At 41.2% G+C, this 15,085-nt stretch overlaps 1 protein-coding gene across 1 annotated transcript in view; it reads right to left on the bottom strand.

Annotated features, from left to right (window-relative positions):
• LOC144479695 (protein unc-13 homolog A-like) overlaps positions 1 to 15,085 on the bottom strand; it is a 243,852-nt gene that overhangs the window by 43,348 nt on the left and 185,419 nt on the right. Inside the window, exons 28-30 of the mRNA XM_078198723.1 lie at positions 7,840 to 7,966; positions 4,627 to 4,723; positions 601 to 744 (exon numbers count right to left, since the gene is read on the bottom strand). Of these exons, the coding sequence (XP_078054849.1) occupies positions 601 to 744; positions 4,627 to 4,723; positions 7,840 to 7,966 (368 nt within the window). The remainder of the gene's footprint in view (positions 1 to 600; positions 745 to 4,626; positions 4,724 to 7,839; positions 7,967 to 15,085) is intronic.

Genomic DNA, 15,085 nt, shown 5'->3' on the forward strand with positions numbered 1-15,085 from the left:
TTTGCGGAAGGATATATTGGCCTTGGAGGGAGTGCAGAGAAGGTTCACCAGGTTGATACCAGAGATGAGGGGTGTTGATTATGAGGAGAGACTGAGCAGATTGGGTTTGTACTCATTGGAATTTAGAAGGCTGAGGGGGGATCTTAAAGAGACCTATAAGATAATGAAGGGGCTGGATAGGGTAGAGGTGGAGAGATTCTTTCCACTTAGAAAGGAAACTAGAACTAGAGGGCACAGCCTCAAAATAAAGGGGGGTCAGTTTAGGACAGAGTTGAGGAGGAACTTCTTCTCTCAGAGGGTGGTGAATCTCTGGAATTCTCTGCCCACTGAAGTGGTGGAGGCTACCTCGTTGAATATGTTTAAATCACGGATAGATGGATTCCTGATCGGTAAGGGAATTAGGGGTTATAGGGATCAGGCGGGTAAGTGGAACTGATCCACTTCAGATCAGCCATGATCTTATTGAATGGCGGGGCAGGCTCGAGGGGCTAGATGGCCTACTCCTGCTCCTATTTCTTATGTTCTTATGTTCTAATGCAGGTTTTCATCCATTGGCCAGATGTCTTTGCACCCACATTCCTCGTAAATGCTCATTTTTACCTTGGCAAATCTTCTCATATAATGTCCCACAATCAGAGGATCAGGGCACTCCAGCTTCTTAATGATTTCAAAACTCTGGTTCAATTGAGAGAACACATCCACCACAGAACACGAGAAGAGGGCATGCTCTGATGTTTGTTGGAACTGTGATTTAAAAAAAGATATGAAAATTAACTTTGATTTTTATTTTGTTCCCAAACAAAGTAAGTGCAACTACAAGGAAGTGACATGTATCATATTTAAATAGAATATTTCAGTTTTAAGTCTCATATAAATGGTATTTTTTTTTTTGTTTCACATGTTAATGGAGTGCATGGAGTCTTTTCCTATACTGGTAAAATTTTTGTAGATCTTGGGATAGTATTTGATCATCAGGCAATTTGCCAATTGGTGCAAATGTCCAATTGACTAAACATTTAAAAAAATTGGGAAGATTTACTTGAGCAAGATCGTGGTAGAATAAAGCTCCATCCATGACCTCTGCCATGGCAAGTGTCCAAATAAGGTAGTAATGAAGGAGTAATGACATACCCTGCTCGAAGTCCAAAAATGTAGCTTGATAGATCCCAATAAATTTGCTGGGGTCTGTCGTGTATGTGTTGAATGTTTCATAGGAGGAGTGTATTATTAGCTGCAACATGTTCACAGTTATGGAACTGGGGATATGCTACGCTTCAGATCTAAATTTAATGTATTCTCTTGATATGTGATTAAGGCTGCTACTGAAAGTGGTATATCCCATACAATATTTATTCCTCTGAAACAAGACATCAGGAGCCATCATTAGGCATGAACTATTCTTTGTTATTTATTAATTACACCATAATTTAATTTCAAATTTAATTATTTACTAAATTTAAATCACCTTTCTTGCTAAATTTCAAAATTAATTTTCTGATGGCATTTCACACAATTCAGTTACTGAATGCATTTAACATATTTAGCACAATTTGCATATTTACAGATTTTAACTTGTTTGCTACTTGCTTTATAATGTTCACTTTGATAAAAATGAATTCCTGACTACAATGTATGGAATGATTACATTGTATTTCCTCCTGAGGGAGTTGTGGATTTCTTGTCGTCTTCTTGTCATATTATTACATAAATAAAAATGACAGATATTTGAATTTACTAAGTAATAGGAATTCTAATAAATCCAAACTGCCTAAACAATACTGACACTCTCATTCAAGTGAAAATGATTGGTTTATTATAAGGCTATAGCACACATTTGCCTATTTCATAACAGACATTTAAAAACAAAATAGGAAAAAATATTGAGGCTACAAGAGCATGCAAGAGGCTGGGAACCCTGTGGAGAGTAAGTCACCTTCTGAGGACTCCCCAAAGCCTGTCCATCATCTTCAAGGCACAGTTCAAGAGTGTGACGAAATAAATTCCACTTGCCTGGATGATTGCAGCTCCAACAACACTCAAGATGCCCAACACCATCCAGGACAAAGCGGACTACTTGACTGGCACTCTATCCACAAACTTCAACATTCACTCCCTCCACCACTGATGCACTGGCAGCAGTGTGTACAATCTACAAGATGCATTGCAACAACTCACCAAGGTTACTACGACAGCATTTTCCAAACCCACGTCCTCTACCACCTTGAATGACAAGGGCTGTAGATGCACGGGAACACCACCACTTACAAGTTGCTCTCCAAGTCACTCACTATATCTCCATTCCTTCACTGTCACTGGGTCAAAATACTGGAACTCTGGCCGCGATTCTCCCATTGCGACCGGCAACTTTTCTGTCGGGTCGCGGTGGGAGATGCACGTCGCCGACCTTGTTCCAGGATTTACGCATGTGCTGGGAACGCATGCGCATCTCCCAGAGCCGGCGAACAGTCGCCGGTCAGACCACGCTGGAAACCGGCAGGAAGGCAGGTAAGTAATTTGAATCTTTTTAAAATGTATTTTAAATATGATTATCAGGAACTTTTCGGTCCTGATTGAATCTCCCACCCTACCAGGAGTACTTCATTCCGGCGGGGTTTACACTAGATCCCCACGTTTGGGGAACAAGCGGGAGACTGCGCCAGAATGAAGGGGGGGGGGGGGGCAATTGGGGCCCCACAGGGGGTTGAGTGGCGGGGGGTGCTCCCTGGGCATGGGCACCCTGGCAGTGCCAGCCTATGCCCCCTAGCACTGCCCAAGGGACAAAGTGTCCATGCCCAGGGGGCACCTTAGCACTGCCCACTGGGCATCGGGCAGTGTCAAGGGGGTGGGGCCAGGAATTGCTGTGGGGGCCGTGATCGGGCAATGGGGAGGGGGGGGGGGGGGGGGGGGGTGGTTGGAGGGGCCGCACTGTCAGGGTCCTGGGCTGGCCAGCGATCAAGCTGGCCAGCAAACAGGGAGCCTGACAGATCGGAGCCACTGTGCATAAGCGGAGTTCCAGAACTGTCAGACTCTGGCACAAATAGACCCCGCCTCCCTGGGTTTTTAGTGATATTCATGACAGGGACCTCTGCAGTTCACAGAGTGTGGAGGTTCGGTGAGAAGCTGAACTGAGAAAACAGTCAGGATCTAGAACAGTTTTTCCGCCAATTCAGCACTTTGGGAGAATCACGGCCTCTCTTTCTAACAGCACAGTGAATGTAGCTACCACACATGGAGCAGCTCACCATCACTTCCCAGGGGCAGCTAGGCTTGGGCAACAAATGGAAGCCTAGCCAGTAATGCCCGATGAAAGATACATTTCATCTGAATTTATTACTTTATATTCTAATGTATTATTATAAACTGGCAATGCCATAGGAGATCAAATAGTATTTAACATATATTTAGCTAATAAATACAGGAATTGAGGGTATTTCAGATACTTCATATTAGGCAATGTACGGAATGATTACACTGTATTTTCTACTGAGGGAGTTGCTGACTTCTTGTCATATTATTACATAAATGAATGTGACAGATATTTGAATTTACTAAGTAATAGGAATTCTAATAAATCCAAACTGCCTAAACAGTACTGACACTCTCAGTCAAGTGAAAAATATCAGTTTATTATAAGGCTACAGCACTCACTTGCCGATTTCATAACAGACATTTAAAGCTAAAAGTGGAAAAAAATCTTCTACCTGCCTATAATAAAAGAATGGCATTTGTCTAACCTTTATTTAACTTGAATTATATGCATCCAAAACATAGTAAGAAGCTGTGATTGTACCTATAGCAACAATTCCTTTTTTATTAGTTTGTTGATGCTAAATCTGTTGTTCCTTTTAGGCCAATAAAACATATATATGTATATAGAAGTGAAAGTAGCTTTCTATCGACCTGAAAAAAATACTGAAAAAGCATTTAAGCAGCATTACATTATTGCCTCTGTTAAAGTTAAAAGTTTATTAATTAGTCACAAGTAAGGCTTACATTAACACAGCAATGAAGTTACTGTGAAATTCCCCCAGTCGCCACAAGCCAGTGCCTATTCGGGTCAATGCACCTAACCAGCACGTCTCTTTCAGACTGTGGGAGGAAACCGGAGCACCCGGAGTAAACCCACGCAGACATGGGGAGAACGTGCAAACTCCACACGGACAGTGACCCAAGCCAGGATTCGAATCTGGGTCCCTGGTGCTGTGAGGCAACAGTGTGAACCACTGTGCCATCCATTAATCCAAAACTCCTATGAATCCATTTACATGTGTATTTGGGTGCAGCTCCAGACAGAAGCCCATTACTTTTGCCTCCCTTTTTTTCTTATTGGCCCCACTCAGATCCATCTTTTCTTTGTTACCTGGACATATCACCACTACCCTCTCCTCTTAAGACTCTACTTAAAGTGCACCTCTTTGACCAAGATTTTGGTCATTACTCCAACATATCTTTTCGGTTCAGTGTTTTTTTTGATCAATGGCGGACAGAATGGCTTTCTGCTGTGCTGTATGATTCTATGTATACTGCCAAATCAGTGTGTCTCCAACTAAAATAACTCAAACTGCTTTTTCTGCACATTCAAATGCAGCAGTCAGTTCATACAGTGGTAGATACAAATTGTCTTACGCCATCCTTCTTGTCTCGTTCCAATGCTCCATGCAGGAAGTCTCTGGACACCTCTTCATTCTCATCCAACCACTGTATAACAAATGGTTCAAACCAGCTGTGGAAAAATAGTTTCAAATTTTAATACCTTTTAAATTTGAGAAATATGTCATCCCCTTCATTCACAATTAATATGGCTCATAAACAGCTGTGCATTGATAAGGGTAAAGAAGGAAACAATCAAAGAAAATATTTGACAGTATTTCATGAGACACACTCCATCAGAGCAGAACAGTTTAAATGATAATGTCTATTATCCTAATACGGAAGGACAGAAATTTAGAGAAAACATCTGGCCTGTATTTTCCACTGGACAATATTCACAATAGCTTTTCTAGGTTTATTTCCATCTATTAAAGTAAACATGAATACAGTCTGACCTTCCAATGGGTAGAACATTGGTTCTCCTATTATTTATCGCTAGTAGTATATTCTGCTGTTGTGGTAGCAAGTTGCAGAACCCATTAGTATAGCATGGGCTGACATGCTCCTGAAGACAATTCAGCCAGAGAGAATTGCATGGAATTTACAGCACAGAAACAGGCCATTTGGTCCAACTAGCCTATGTCACTCTTTATACAAAGCTCCTAATTAACCCTTCCCACCCTGTCTCCTCCAACCCTTATTTCCCTTCTTGCTCATGCCCGCTCTTAAATGCGTCAAAGCTTCCCATTTCAACTGTCCGACATGGCAGATCTAATGCTCTCTCACCACTTTCTGTACCCACCTCACAGTCAGAAGATGCAGGGTTTGAACCTTACTGCAGATAATCCCAGAGAGTGCAGACCAGACCTATGGGTCTGAATTTTAAATCGACATTCAGTGGGATGCTTAGAGGATGTGGTTGTCCATAGAATTCCCATCATATAGGAATAAACACCCCATCAGCCAGTATATTGTTTGTTACAATCATGGAAGGAACATTCATGTTGTGTCCTGTTGAATCGTTAATCGTCCTGGAAATTTTCCCACTATTTCACACCATTTCCAAGAGACAAAAGCACTGAGCGTGTGAAGTAACACATCCTAAATTTGATCATGTGCCTGATAACCCCCATGATCTGCATGGGGAATCATTAATTCACCTCCCAGTTGGGCTTATTGAATACGAGCTCCTTGAAAACTGGTAATTAGCCCACCAGGTGGAGCTCGTATACTGAGCCCTATATAAGACAAGACTCTAAGAGGGCCCATTAACCTTTTAGTCCTAGTTGGGACCTGTTGTTTTCACCACAGGCTTGTGGTTATTGTTTATTTTCATTTGTGCAATAAAACACGGTTCCTTCACAGCCGACTCCTGGAGTTATTATAAGGTGGTTGCTATCTCATAATTGTACTCCTTTTTTTGGACTCATTCATATGCAGAAACAGTTTCTCCCCATTTGCCCTCTCGAATCCCTTCATAATCGTAACGTTAAAGATCTCTATCAGGCCTTTTACTCTTGTCTGCCAGAGAAAAGAACCACTGCCTATTCAATCTTTCCTGTTAGTTGTATCCTATTAATTTTATCCTTGCAACTTACATGTAAATCTTTTCTGGGCTTTCTCTAATATTTCAAAATCATTTTTGTACCATTCAGAAAACATTCCAATTGAGGTCTAGCCAAGGTTCTGTACAAATTTAACAATACCCCATTCTGCTTTGGCATTCTATAAATTAATCCCAATACTTGTTTCATTCTTTATGGTCTTATCAACTTGCATCGTTCCTTTCGTGTTAATGTATCTATATTCCCAACTGTCTTCCTCTATTCCATTTAGTTACTTAAATTCCAGGGAATAGGCGACATTTTTATTGCTCTAAAATGAAACACTTCATTATATTGAATTTAATTTGCCATTTATCCACCCACTCTGCAGGTCTGCCTGTTTTCAGTGCAGTTTTCCCCATTGTGTCCTCTGTTCTGTCATGAAGCAATGTTTCATGGTTGTCTGCTCTCCATTTCACTTAGCTTATGAACAGCAGACAGTGACCAAAGAGTTGGTTAAAAAATGCATAACAATATCTTTGATGTTGATGATCTAACTGTTGGGTGAAGTATATTATAAAATCTGCTGATTTTTTTCATTAGAGTGTGGTTTTGTATCGTGATTGTTCTAGCTCTATTCTCTCATTCGTGGTGATAACGACAGCTGTCACTTGGTCAGTCTTTATGTTTGCTCGTTATCTGCACACCAAATGATAAAATTTGTATATAAAGTAGAACTATAGAATTATGTAAAGCATTGAATATCTATTCATTCATTTATCTATGATTCTTTAATACATAAAAAACCCTCAATATATTTTCATTTTAATTAAATGCCAAGAATTTTTTTTCCCTATCTGCAAAATTAAAGAAACATAATTTTAGCAGACTGGTTTACAATGGAAGTTCAGTAAAATAATTTTATGCAACCACACAAAGAACAATATATTCCAAAAAGCAAGATATTTTATTTTAAAGTATTATTTTTGTATTGATATTATTTGCTAATTTACAATTTATCATTTGATGTCATGATTTAGTACTGAACCAGTACAATTTTATTAAAAATTTCTATGTTATATTGGAAATTATTTACTTGGAACTGGTTGTGAACTTGTCAAACATAAATTAATTAATTAAATTAGTTTGACAGGACACCTTTAGCCAATCTGGAGGTGTTTTGACCGAGTCTAATGCTTTTGCTTGCTTCATACATTTATAATGAAGGGAATCATAGTCTAGCCCACACAATGATGCAAGTTGGAACCCGAGTCCAAATAGTTGTACTGCTGCAAAGCAGACAAACGTACACTTGGTTTTCAGATGAAAGAAGATCTGTGGCTTTCATTACAATAAGGTTTTGAGGAAGTGTCCTACTGAAATTATTGTGATAATCTGAGTTTTTCAGTGGCAGATTTGCAGCATCTTTGTGCCCACACAAAAATATAAAAACAGGAAACTGCTGTTTCAACAGCGCTAGGAACTTTTTAAATCTGTAGATCTTGGGAATGGAGGGTAGCATCACACAGGTGAAGTAACAAAGAGAGACATTATTACATGTTCCCACTTGCTCTCCTGAAGTCCAAGCATCCATAAATGCCTTCAATCACTAAAATTTTGTAACATTGAACGGTAAAATTGCTGTGAAAAACCTAATACTGGCCATATCATGAGTTAATTTCTGAATTGATAGAGCAATACTTACGCTGGGTACTCTGGGACTGAATTCTTGAAAGCTGGCAGGTCTTTTACATACTCATTATACAACCACTTCACTTTGAAGTGTAGATTCATGTAATCTGCGCTTTTGCAGAGTCTGTGCTTTTCATGTTCTGAAAGACAAAAGTGATAAGTTTTGCAGTAGAATCAAAAGGTCCAATTGTGTCTTAATTAATATCTACCACGCAATTTTTCAACATTTTTTCTGCATTATTTGTATTTGTTTTGCCACAATACTTACAATTATACACCACCTTTTACAGGCAAATATTTCAAAGTGTTTTAATGCTATTAATTACTTTTGAAGTGAAATAGCTGTTATGTTGGCAAGAGTAAATTCTTGCTAACTGCATACATTTAGATACAATTGCTAGTAAGTGAATGCTTCTGCGCCTGGAATATTATATTCAATTTATCATCTGAACTGTACTCTTGCTTTGTGTCATGTTCTTTATGACCTGCTTGTATTGTTTTTGGCCTCCATTCAAAACCCAATTAGGATATGAACAGTCTAAAAGTATTTCCTTGGGCAGAACTTTACGGGCACTAGGGTTTCAGGTGATGGGGCAGGGTGAGTTAATAGGGAACACGTCCCACTGATGCCGGCTGCCTTGCAACCATTTCACAATCTATTCACAGAAGAACCACCAGGTGCAAAGGCCACTCCTGAGACTACAAGTTGTCCCCAGATTCTAAGTCCTACAGCCAGGATGGAGTAAGTGTTTGAGGGCTTGTGATGGAGTTGGGAGGAAAGACGAGGAAAGGATAAGGGGGGGGGGGGTAGCGGTCCGGTTGGCAAGGTCCAGTAAAGAGGGAGCATCCGATGGGTGAAAACCTTGGGGCTGGGGGGAGGGGAAGCCCCACGTGGAAAGGGAGCCAGTGAAAGGGCATCTCCCACCTGAAGCCCAAGTAGGGTGACCTGCCAGGTTCCCTCTTCAGTCCAGGACTTGCCACGTGAGGGGCTTAAATGGGTGAGGGCCCCCTGTAAGATTGAGGGTAGGTATGGGGCATGTGGGAGCGCAGTAGAACGATCCCCAGGGCAACTTTACGAGCCACTCTGCCTGCAAACCTGCTGGTGGGGGACTTCTGCCCCTTAAGACAAAAAATCTTCTTGACATTGAAAACAACTAGCACAAGAACTCAGCAAAAACTGGACTCAACAGCTTTATTTTGGAGAAAACATTCAACTGTGTCCAATTGTCTCTACATGAACAAAACAGCATCATTGAAAAGATACTGGGATAAAATACGGATAAAGTCTGCTAAATAAATATTTGAGTAGTATTTTTTGCAACCTTGGGTTGAACTATGGAAAGTTCATATCTTAATCTCAGTTCCAAAGTAAACAGAAATCATATCTTAATTTTTAAAAACATTTTACACGTTATTCGTGAAATTTCAATTCAACACAAAACCTACCGTATTACAGTTCTTGAATGTGCACTCCTGCTGAGTTAGTTACTAATAGATAATGGCCAATCAACCAATGCCATGCGAACCTAGATATGCTTTTATTCATATGCTGTATTACAGCATAATGATCCTCAACTGCCAGAGTGCAGCAGCAAGACATAGGTGTTATTGCAGTTATATCTCAAACACCAAACAGTGAGGACTGCAAAGTGTATGCACTGATGTTGCATTTAAATAGTGCAATGCTTTTATGTTGCTGCACTTGTCCATGGTTTTTCTTGCTGGAGGTGGGTAGTTTAAATAGATGATTATTTTTAGAAATGTTAAGCTCAGTTTTAGGCTTGAATTGATCTGGAAGCAGTACAATAAGGAAAATTTGTAATTTCTTCAAAATGTCTGTGATAAATGTCATTGTTTTTAAGAACGCTTGAAAGGAACTTTGCATCGATTGTAAAGTAATCAATTGTACCTTTCTTCAATAAATAAGAAATAATGATATATGTGACCTGAATACCCTTGACCTGGAAGCAAGAAAGGTGGATGTTGAGAGGACGTTTCCTCATGTTTGTGGGTGAATCCAGAACTAGGGGGCACTGTTTTAAAATCAGGGATCTCCCTTTTAGGACAAGGGTGAGGAGAAATATTTAGAGGGTTGTGCAACTTTGTAACCCTTGGAAGCAGGGTCATTGAATATTCTTAAGGCAGGGGTAGATAGATTCTTGTTAGGCAAGAAGACCAAAGTTTATTGGGGTTGGTGGGAATGTGGAATTCAGAACACAAATAGAACAGCCATGATCTTACTGAGCGGCGGAGCAAGCTCAAGGGCTGAATGGCCTACTGCTGCTCCTACTTCGTGTTTTTGTGAGCAGACAAGATGGAAGGTGAAGGCACAAATGCAGACACAAAGAGAAAGCTGATAGAGACAGAAAAAAAGAACACACCAAAATTCTTATGAGAAGAAGAAGCAATCGTTCTCGAGAAGATGCCAGTTTTTCTGTTTGGCAGAAAAGGAAGAAAAGATCCAGGAGGCAATGAGCAAGCTGGCTAAAAAGGTTGAAAAATTGGAAAGCTGTACTAATACGCGTCACAGGTGGACAGAGTGGTGAAGAAGGCATTCGGCATGCTTGGTTTCATCGGTCAGAACATTGAATACAGGAGTTGGGACGTCTTGTTAAAGTTGTACAAGACATTGGTAAGGCCACACTTGGAATACTGTGTGCAATTCTGGTCACCCTATTATAGAAAGGATATTATTAAACTAGAAAGAGTGCAGAAAAGATTTACTAGGATGCTACTGGGACTTGTTGGATTGAGTTATAAGGAGAGGCTGAATAGACTGGGACTTTTTTCTCTGGAGCATAGGAGGCTGAGGGGTGACCTTATAGAGGTCTATAAAATAATGAGCAGCATATACAGTCAATACCTTTTCCCAAAGGCAGGGGAGTCTAAAACTAGAGGGCATAGGTTTAAGGTGAGAGGGGAGAGATACAAAAGTGTCCAGAGGGGCAATTTGTTCATACAGAGGGTGGTGAGTGTCTGGAACAAGCTGCCAGAGGTAGTAGTAGAGGCGGGTACAATTTTATCTTTTAAAAAGCATTTAGGTAGTTACGTGGGTACGATGGGTATTGAGGGACATAGGCCAAATGCGGGCAATTGGGATTAGTTTAGGGGTTTGAAAAAAAAAAGGGCGGCATGGACAAGTTGGGCCAAAGGGCCTGTTTCCATGCTGTAAACCTCTATGACTCTATACCTCGGATGCCAAAGAGCTGGGTGCTATTTCCAGAAATGGCCAAACTGTGAACCAGGGTGTTTTGGTTGGTTGACAAGGACATCTGAAAAGTTACACCATTGGGACAGTCATGACCTGAGAGAGAGCGAGAAAGAGAGAGAGGAGAGCGAGAGAGCGAGAAAATTGTACTTTGCTGACGATAATCGTGCCAGTGAAATTCAGGACAGGGAGAGGGGTGGGGATGTTGAAAACTATTGCCAGATAGTACCTGATCTACACTGTGTGATTAAAGAGCAGCACATTGTGGAACTGTGTAGCGGCATGGTCTGCAGGGAGTGATGTGGGCGTTTGTGGTTATGTAAGACAAATCTCTGTTGAATTGGTTATTTGGAAAGTGAAATTTACACTTATTTGAATTATCATTTGCATGTTAATTCATATTTAACATGAATCAGAACCAATGTAAATTAAAGTAAAAGTTAGAAAAGATAAAATCCTGTTGGTAATTTCTTAATTTGGGCGTCATTCAGTTAATTTGGTTTCCTGTTTCCCCCCCGAGGTTCAGAACAGTTTATCTCAAACCTTTCTCTCACATAATTGGATTTTTCTGGCAGACCGATGACTGATAAGGCAATCATCGCTTGAACTTATCATTGTGCTTTAGTTATTTCACCCAAAGATAAATCCTTGTTAACGCCCCAGGCAAAAAACCCTCGATGGTTTTTGACCATCTGATTTTATTTACATTACAGAATAATATTAATTTTCTGAACAGTTTAAACGAGAGGTGCCTTTTACAGGATGTGTAGTCACAAATTGGATTGCTTGGGTATAAAAATAACAATCTTCAAGCAAAACTGGAGATCAGAAGAACTTTTCTTTTCCAAAGAAAAGTGAAGCAGATGTGAATGGCATACTCCGAGTAAAAGCAGTTTACTGCTATGTTATTGCCTTAAAAAAAACAGCTGGACATATCTGGGTAAGAATAGTACTGAAGGTTTGTACAGATACAGCTGATTACATACTCCATCTAACAAAATAGTCCCAGTGTTGCCGCAACCATAGCTGAGACAGCTGGGCATTGCTGTCGGTAGTATTATTTCTGTCATGAGAATCTCTTGGGATTAGCCCTGCAGGCTGCTAATTGAAGTCGGCTATTTTCAGGCTTATGCGGATGGCATCTCAGGTGTCTACTCCCCTTCAGAGCCACTTAAACTAGAGGTTATGCCCCACTGCATGAATGCTGGCTATGTCTGAATCTGCGGCTCAGGAAGAAAGCTGAAATACAAATTGCAAGTCTCAATCAGCCTGAAAGCTATCTGATTAATTGATTGTTTTTTTCTTGAACATGGTAAATAGTGTTATATACATTCTTTAAGAGTTATGAGGAATCACTTTAAACAGAAGGTTTCCCTTTCCACCAAAAGCCTACCTTTTCACTCCTGAACAATCTTTCATCATCACTATGTTGCAAGTAATTTTGTTTTGCAGTTACATTCATGATTCTGAAACGTACCTTATGGGGGCGATTTTCCAACCTCTTCTTGCCTGGCGCAGTTCACGATGATCCCGGAAAATAGCCAGCAGGCTTAAAAATCAGTTTCGTGTCCGGTGCCAAACAGTTTGCAATTATCCCAGTCCCTTTCTAATAGCAGAAACCGGATCACACCCAGAAAGGGCGCGAGGCCAATTAGCATATTTAAAGTAGCAATTAAATATGCATAATCCATTCGATGCGGATTCTCCCAGCTCCTTCCAACCTTTGGGCGTGTTGCGAGATCGGCCAGAATCACTAATGGTCACCAATAGTGGAGACCAGATGCGATAGCCATACTGGGGGGCTCGGAAGCCACTGAAACCCACAGGTGGTTGAGACATGGCTGGGCAGTTCCCACCGAGTACACTGGCAGAGCCGGTTGGTTCCCGAATGTGTGTGGCCTGAGTGGGGATGGGGTCTGTGTGGGGGCTATGATGGTGGAGGGGCTATGACAGGCGGGCTATGCAGGGGGGGGGAGGGGTGATGCAGGGGGAGTCCTGCAGAGGTGGAGCATAAAGGGGGACATGTAGGGGATCATGATGTGGTCATGTCGGGTATCAGGGTATCATGATGTGGGGGCATGTCAAGTGTCATGAAGGGGGACTCATTGGAAGGGCCCCTATGCTCTGATGTCCGTGGGGGGGAGGGACGGGGGTCTCCTAGTGCACTGCGAGATCAAGACGCCCTTCCAAAACAGTGCCTGAGCACTTTGTGGTGGTTCAGGTTGGGTCATCCTCATGCATGTGTGGTGTGTTGGTTGTGGAGGGGTATTATTTGTGGGCTGGGAGGAGAATACCACCCTTTTGGTGAGTGGTTGTTGGTGCTCCCCTGGTGAGTGGAGGGGCACCATTTCATTTTTTGTGAGGGGGGGAATGGTAAATGATCGCAGAGATGAGTGTACCATTTAAAAATTAGCATCCATCAGGTGGGAGAATCCCACTTGATAGACGCTGCTAACGTCTGCGGGAAACGTCAGCGGGTTTCCCGTTGGCGTCAGCACTTAGTACTAATTCAGGAGAATCATGGCCATGATGTTTTCCTCAAGGTTCAGATAATTTAACCTTCATCATGAACATTTAGTTTGAAATTTCAGATCTGTAGCTAAGTAGAGATCAATGCCCTAAGGTCCATGGATTAATTACTCATCAGAAACCACTGAAGTGATGAGATAAATTGCTTTGTATCTTTAGCCAATAGTAATGAAGAGCATGGGTTCAATTTCCATACCGCTTGAGGTTATCCATGAAGATGCCACCTTCTCAACCTTTTGCTCGCCTGAGGTGTGGTGATCCTCAGGTTAAATCACCACCAGTCAGCTCTCTCTCTCTCAAAAAACGGGGGAGAGCAACCTATGGTCCTCTGGGACTATGGCGACTTTCAATAGTAGCCATAATGTGGAGATGCCGGCGTTGGACTGGGGTGAACACAGTAAGAAGTCTCACAACACCAGGTTAAAGTCCAACAGGTTTATTTGGTAGCAAATACTGCCGGCGTTGGACTGGGGTGAACTGGAATGCTCCCTCCACCCACATTGTCTGTACCTTTAAGACCTGGCTGGCTGTAGGGATTCGCATTCCAATTAGTATTCTGTAACTTGATTTTGTGTCTCTGTGCACTGTTTGAGAGCACGTTTCCACTCCATCTGACAAAGGAGCAGCGCTCCGAAAGCTTATGGTATTTGCTACCAAATAAACCTGTTGGACTTTAACCTGGTGTTGTGAGACTTCTTACCGACTTTCAATAGTGCAGAGATAATGAAAGGGTCTTATTTTTATCCCATGCATTTTAGCCCTTTAATATTTATTGAAGGTAGGCAAATTGATGTTCAGTTGCATTGCAGAGAAAATGATTTCATACTACAGATTGCTAATATGTTTCACTGGACATATTACAACTTAAAATAAATTGTAATGTGCTTTATGTCACCATAAAACTGCTCTCCCCAACTTAATAATAAAAAGTACTCAAAATATTCTCAACCACATTAAATGCACAATTTCCAATTCAGTATAACTTGGTTTGAAGCCAGTGATAAATCTCTAGATACAACCAGCCAGAAGCATTCAACCCTAAAGATATTAAACCGTAGGATCCAATCTGACTCTTCTTCGGAAAGAGACTAGAAACGTGAACTGTTTCTCTCCCCACGGATGCTACCAGACCTGCTGAGTTTTTCCAGCACACACTGTTTTTATTTTAGATCTCCAGCATCTGTAGTCTTTTGCTTTTATTTTAGTACTACTCTTGGGAGTTAGTTTCCAATCACATATCTGAGTGCACTTCAGTTGCTTTTATGTTGGTCTATTTTTAATTCAGATTTTGGAATTCCTTTATCTGTGAGCCAGCTCTTCGTGTTTGTGCTATTAAATCCATTTCCCATAGCTTGCCTGCAAGCTTGTCAATCCCGTAAATGGATTTGTAACGGTATTAATGCTGGCTGCTGGCTTTCAGGTTCCAAATCTAAAGACCAATATAAAAGCAGCTTTAAGTCAAATGGTGCGGAAATGCAGCCACTTGGCATTCTCACACCATTTTAACTTTGTGCCAGGTCCA

Source organism: Mustelus asterias, chromosome 26 (assembly GCF_964213995.1).
Source record: "Mustelus asterias chromosome 26, sMusAst1.hap1.1, whole genome shotgun sequence".
In the NCBI taxonomy this organism is placed as follows: Eukaryota; Metazoa; Chordata; class Chondrichthyes; order Carcharhiniformes; family Triakidae; genus Mustelus; species Mustelus asterias.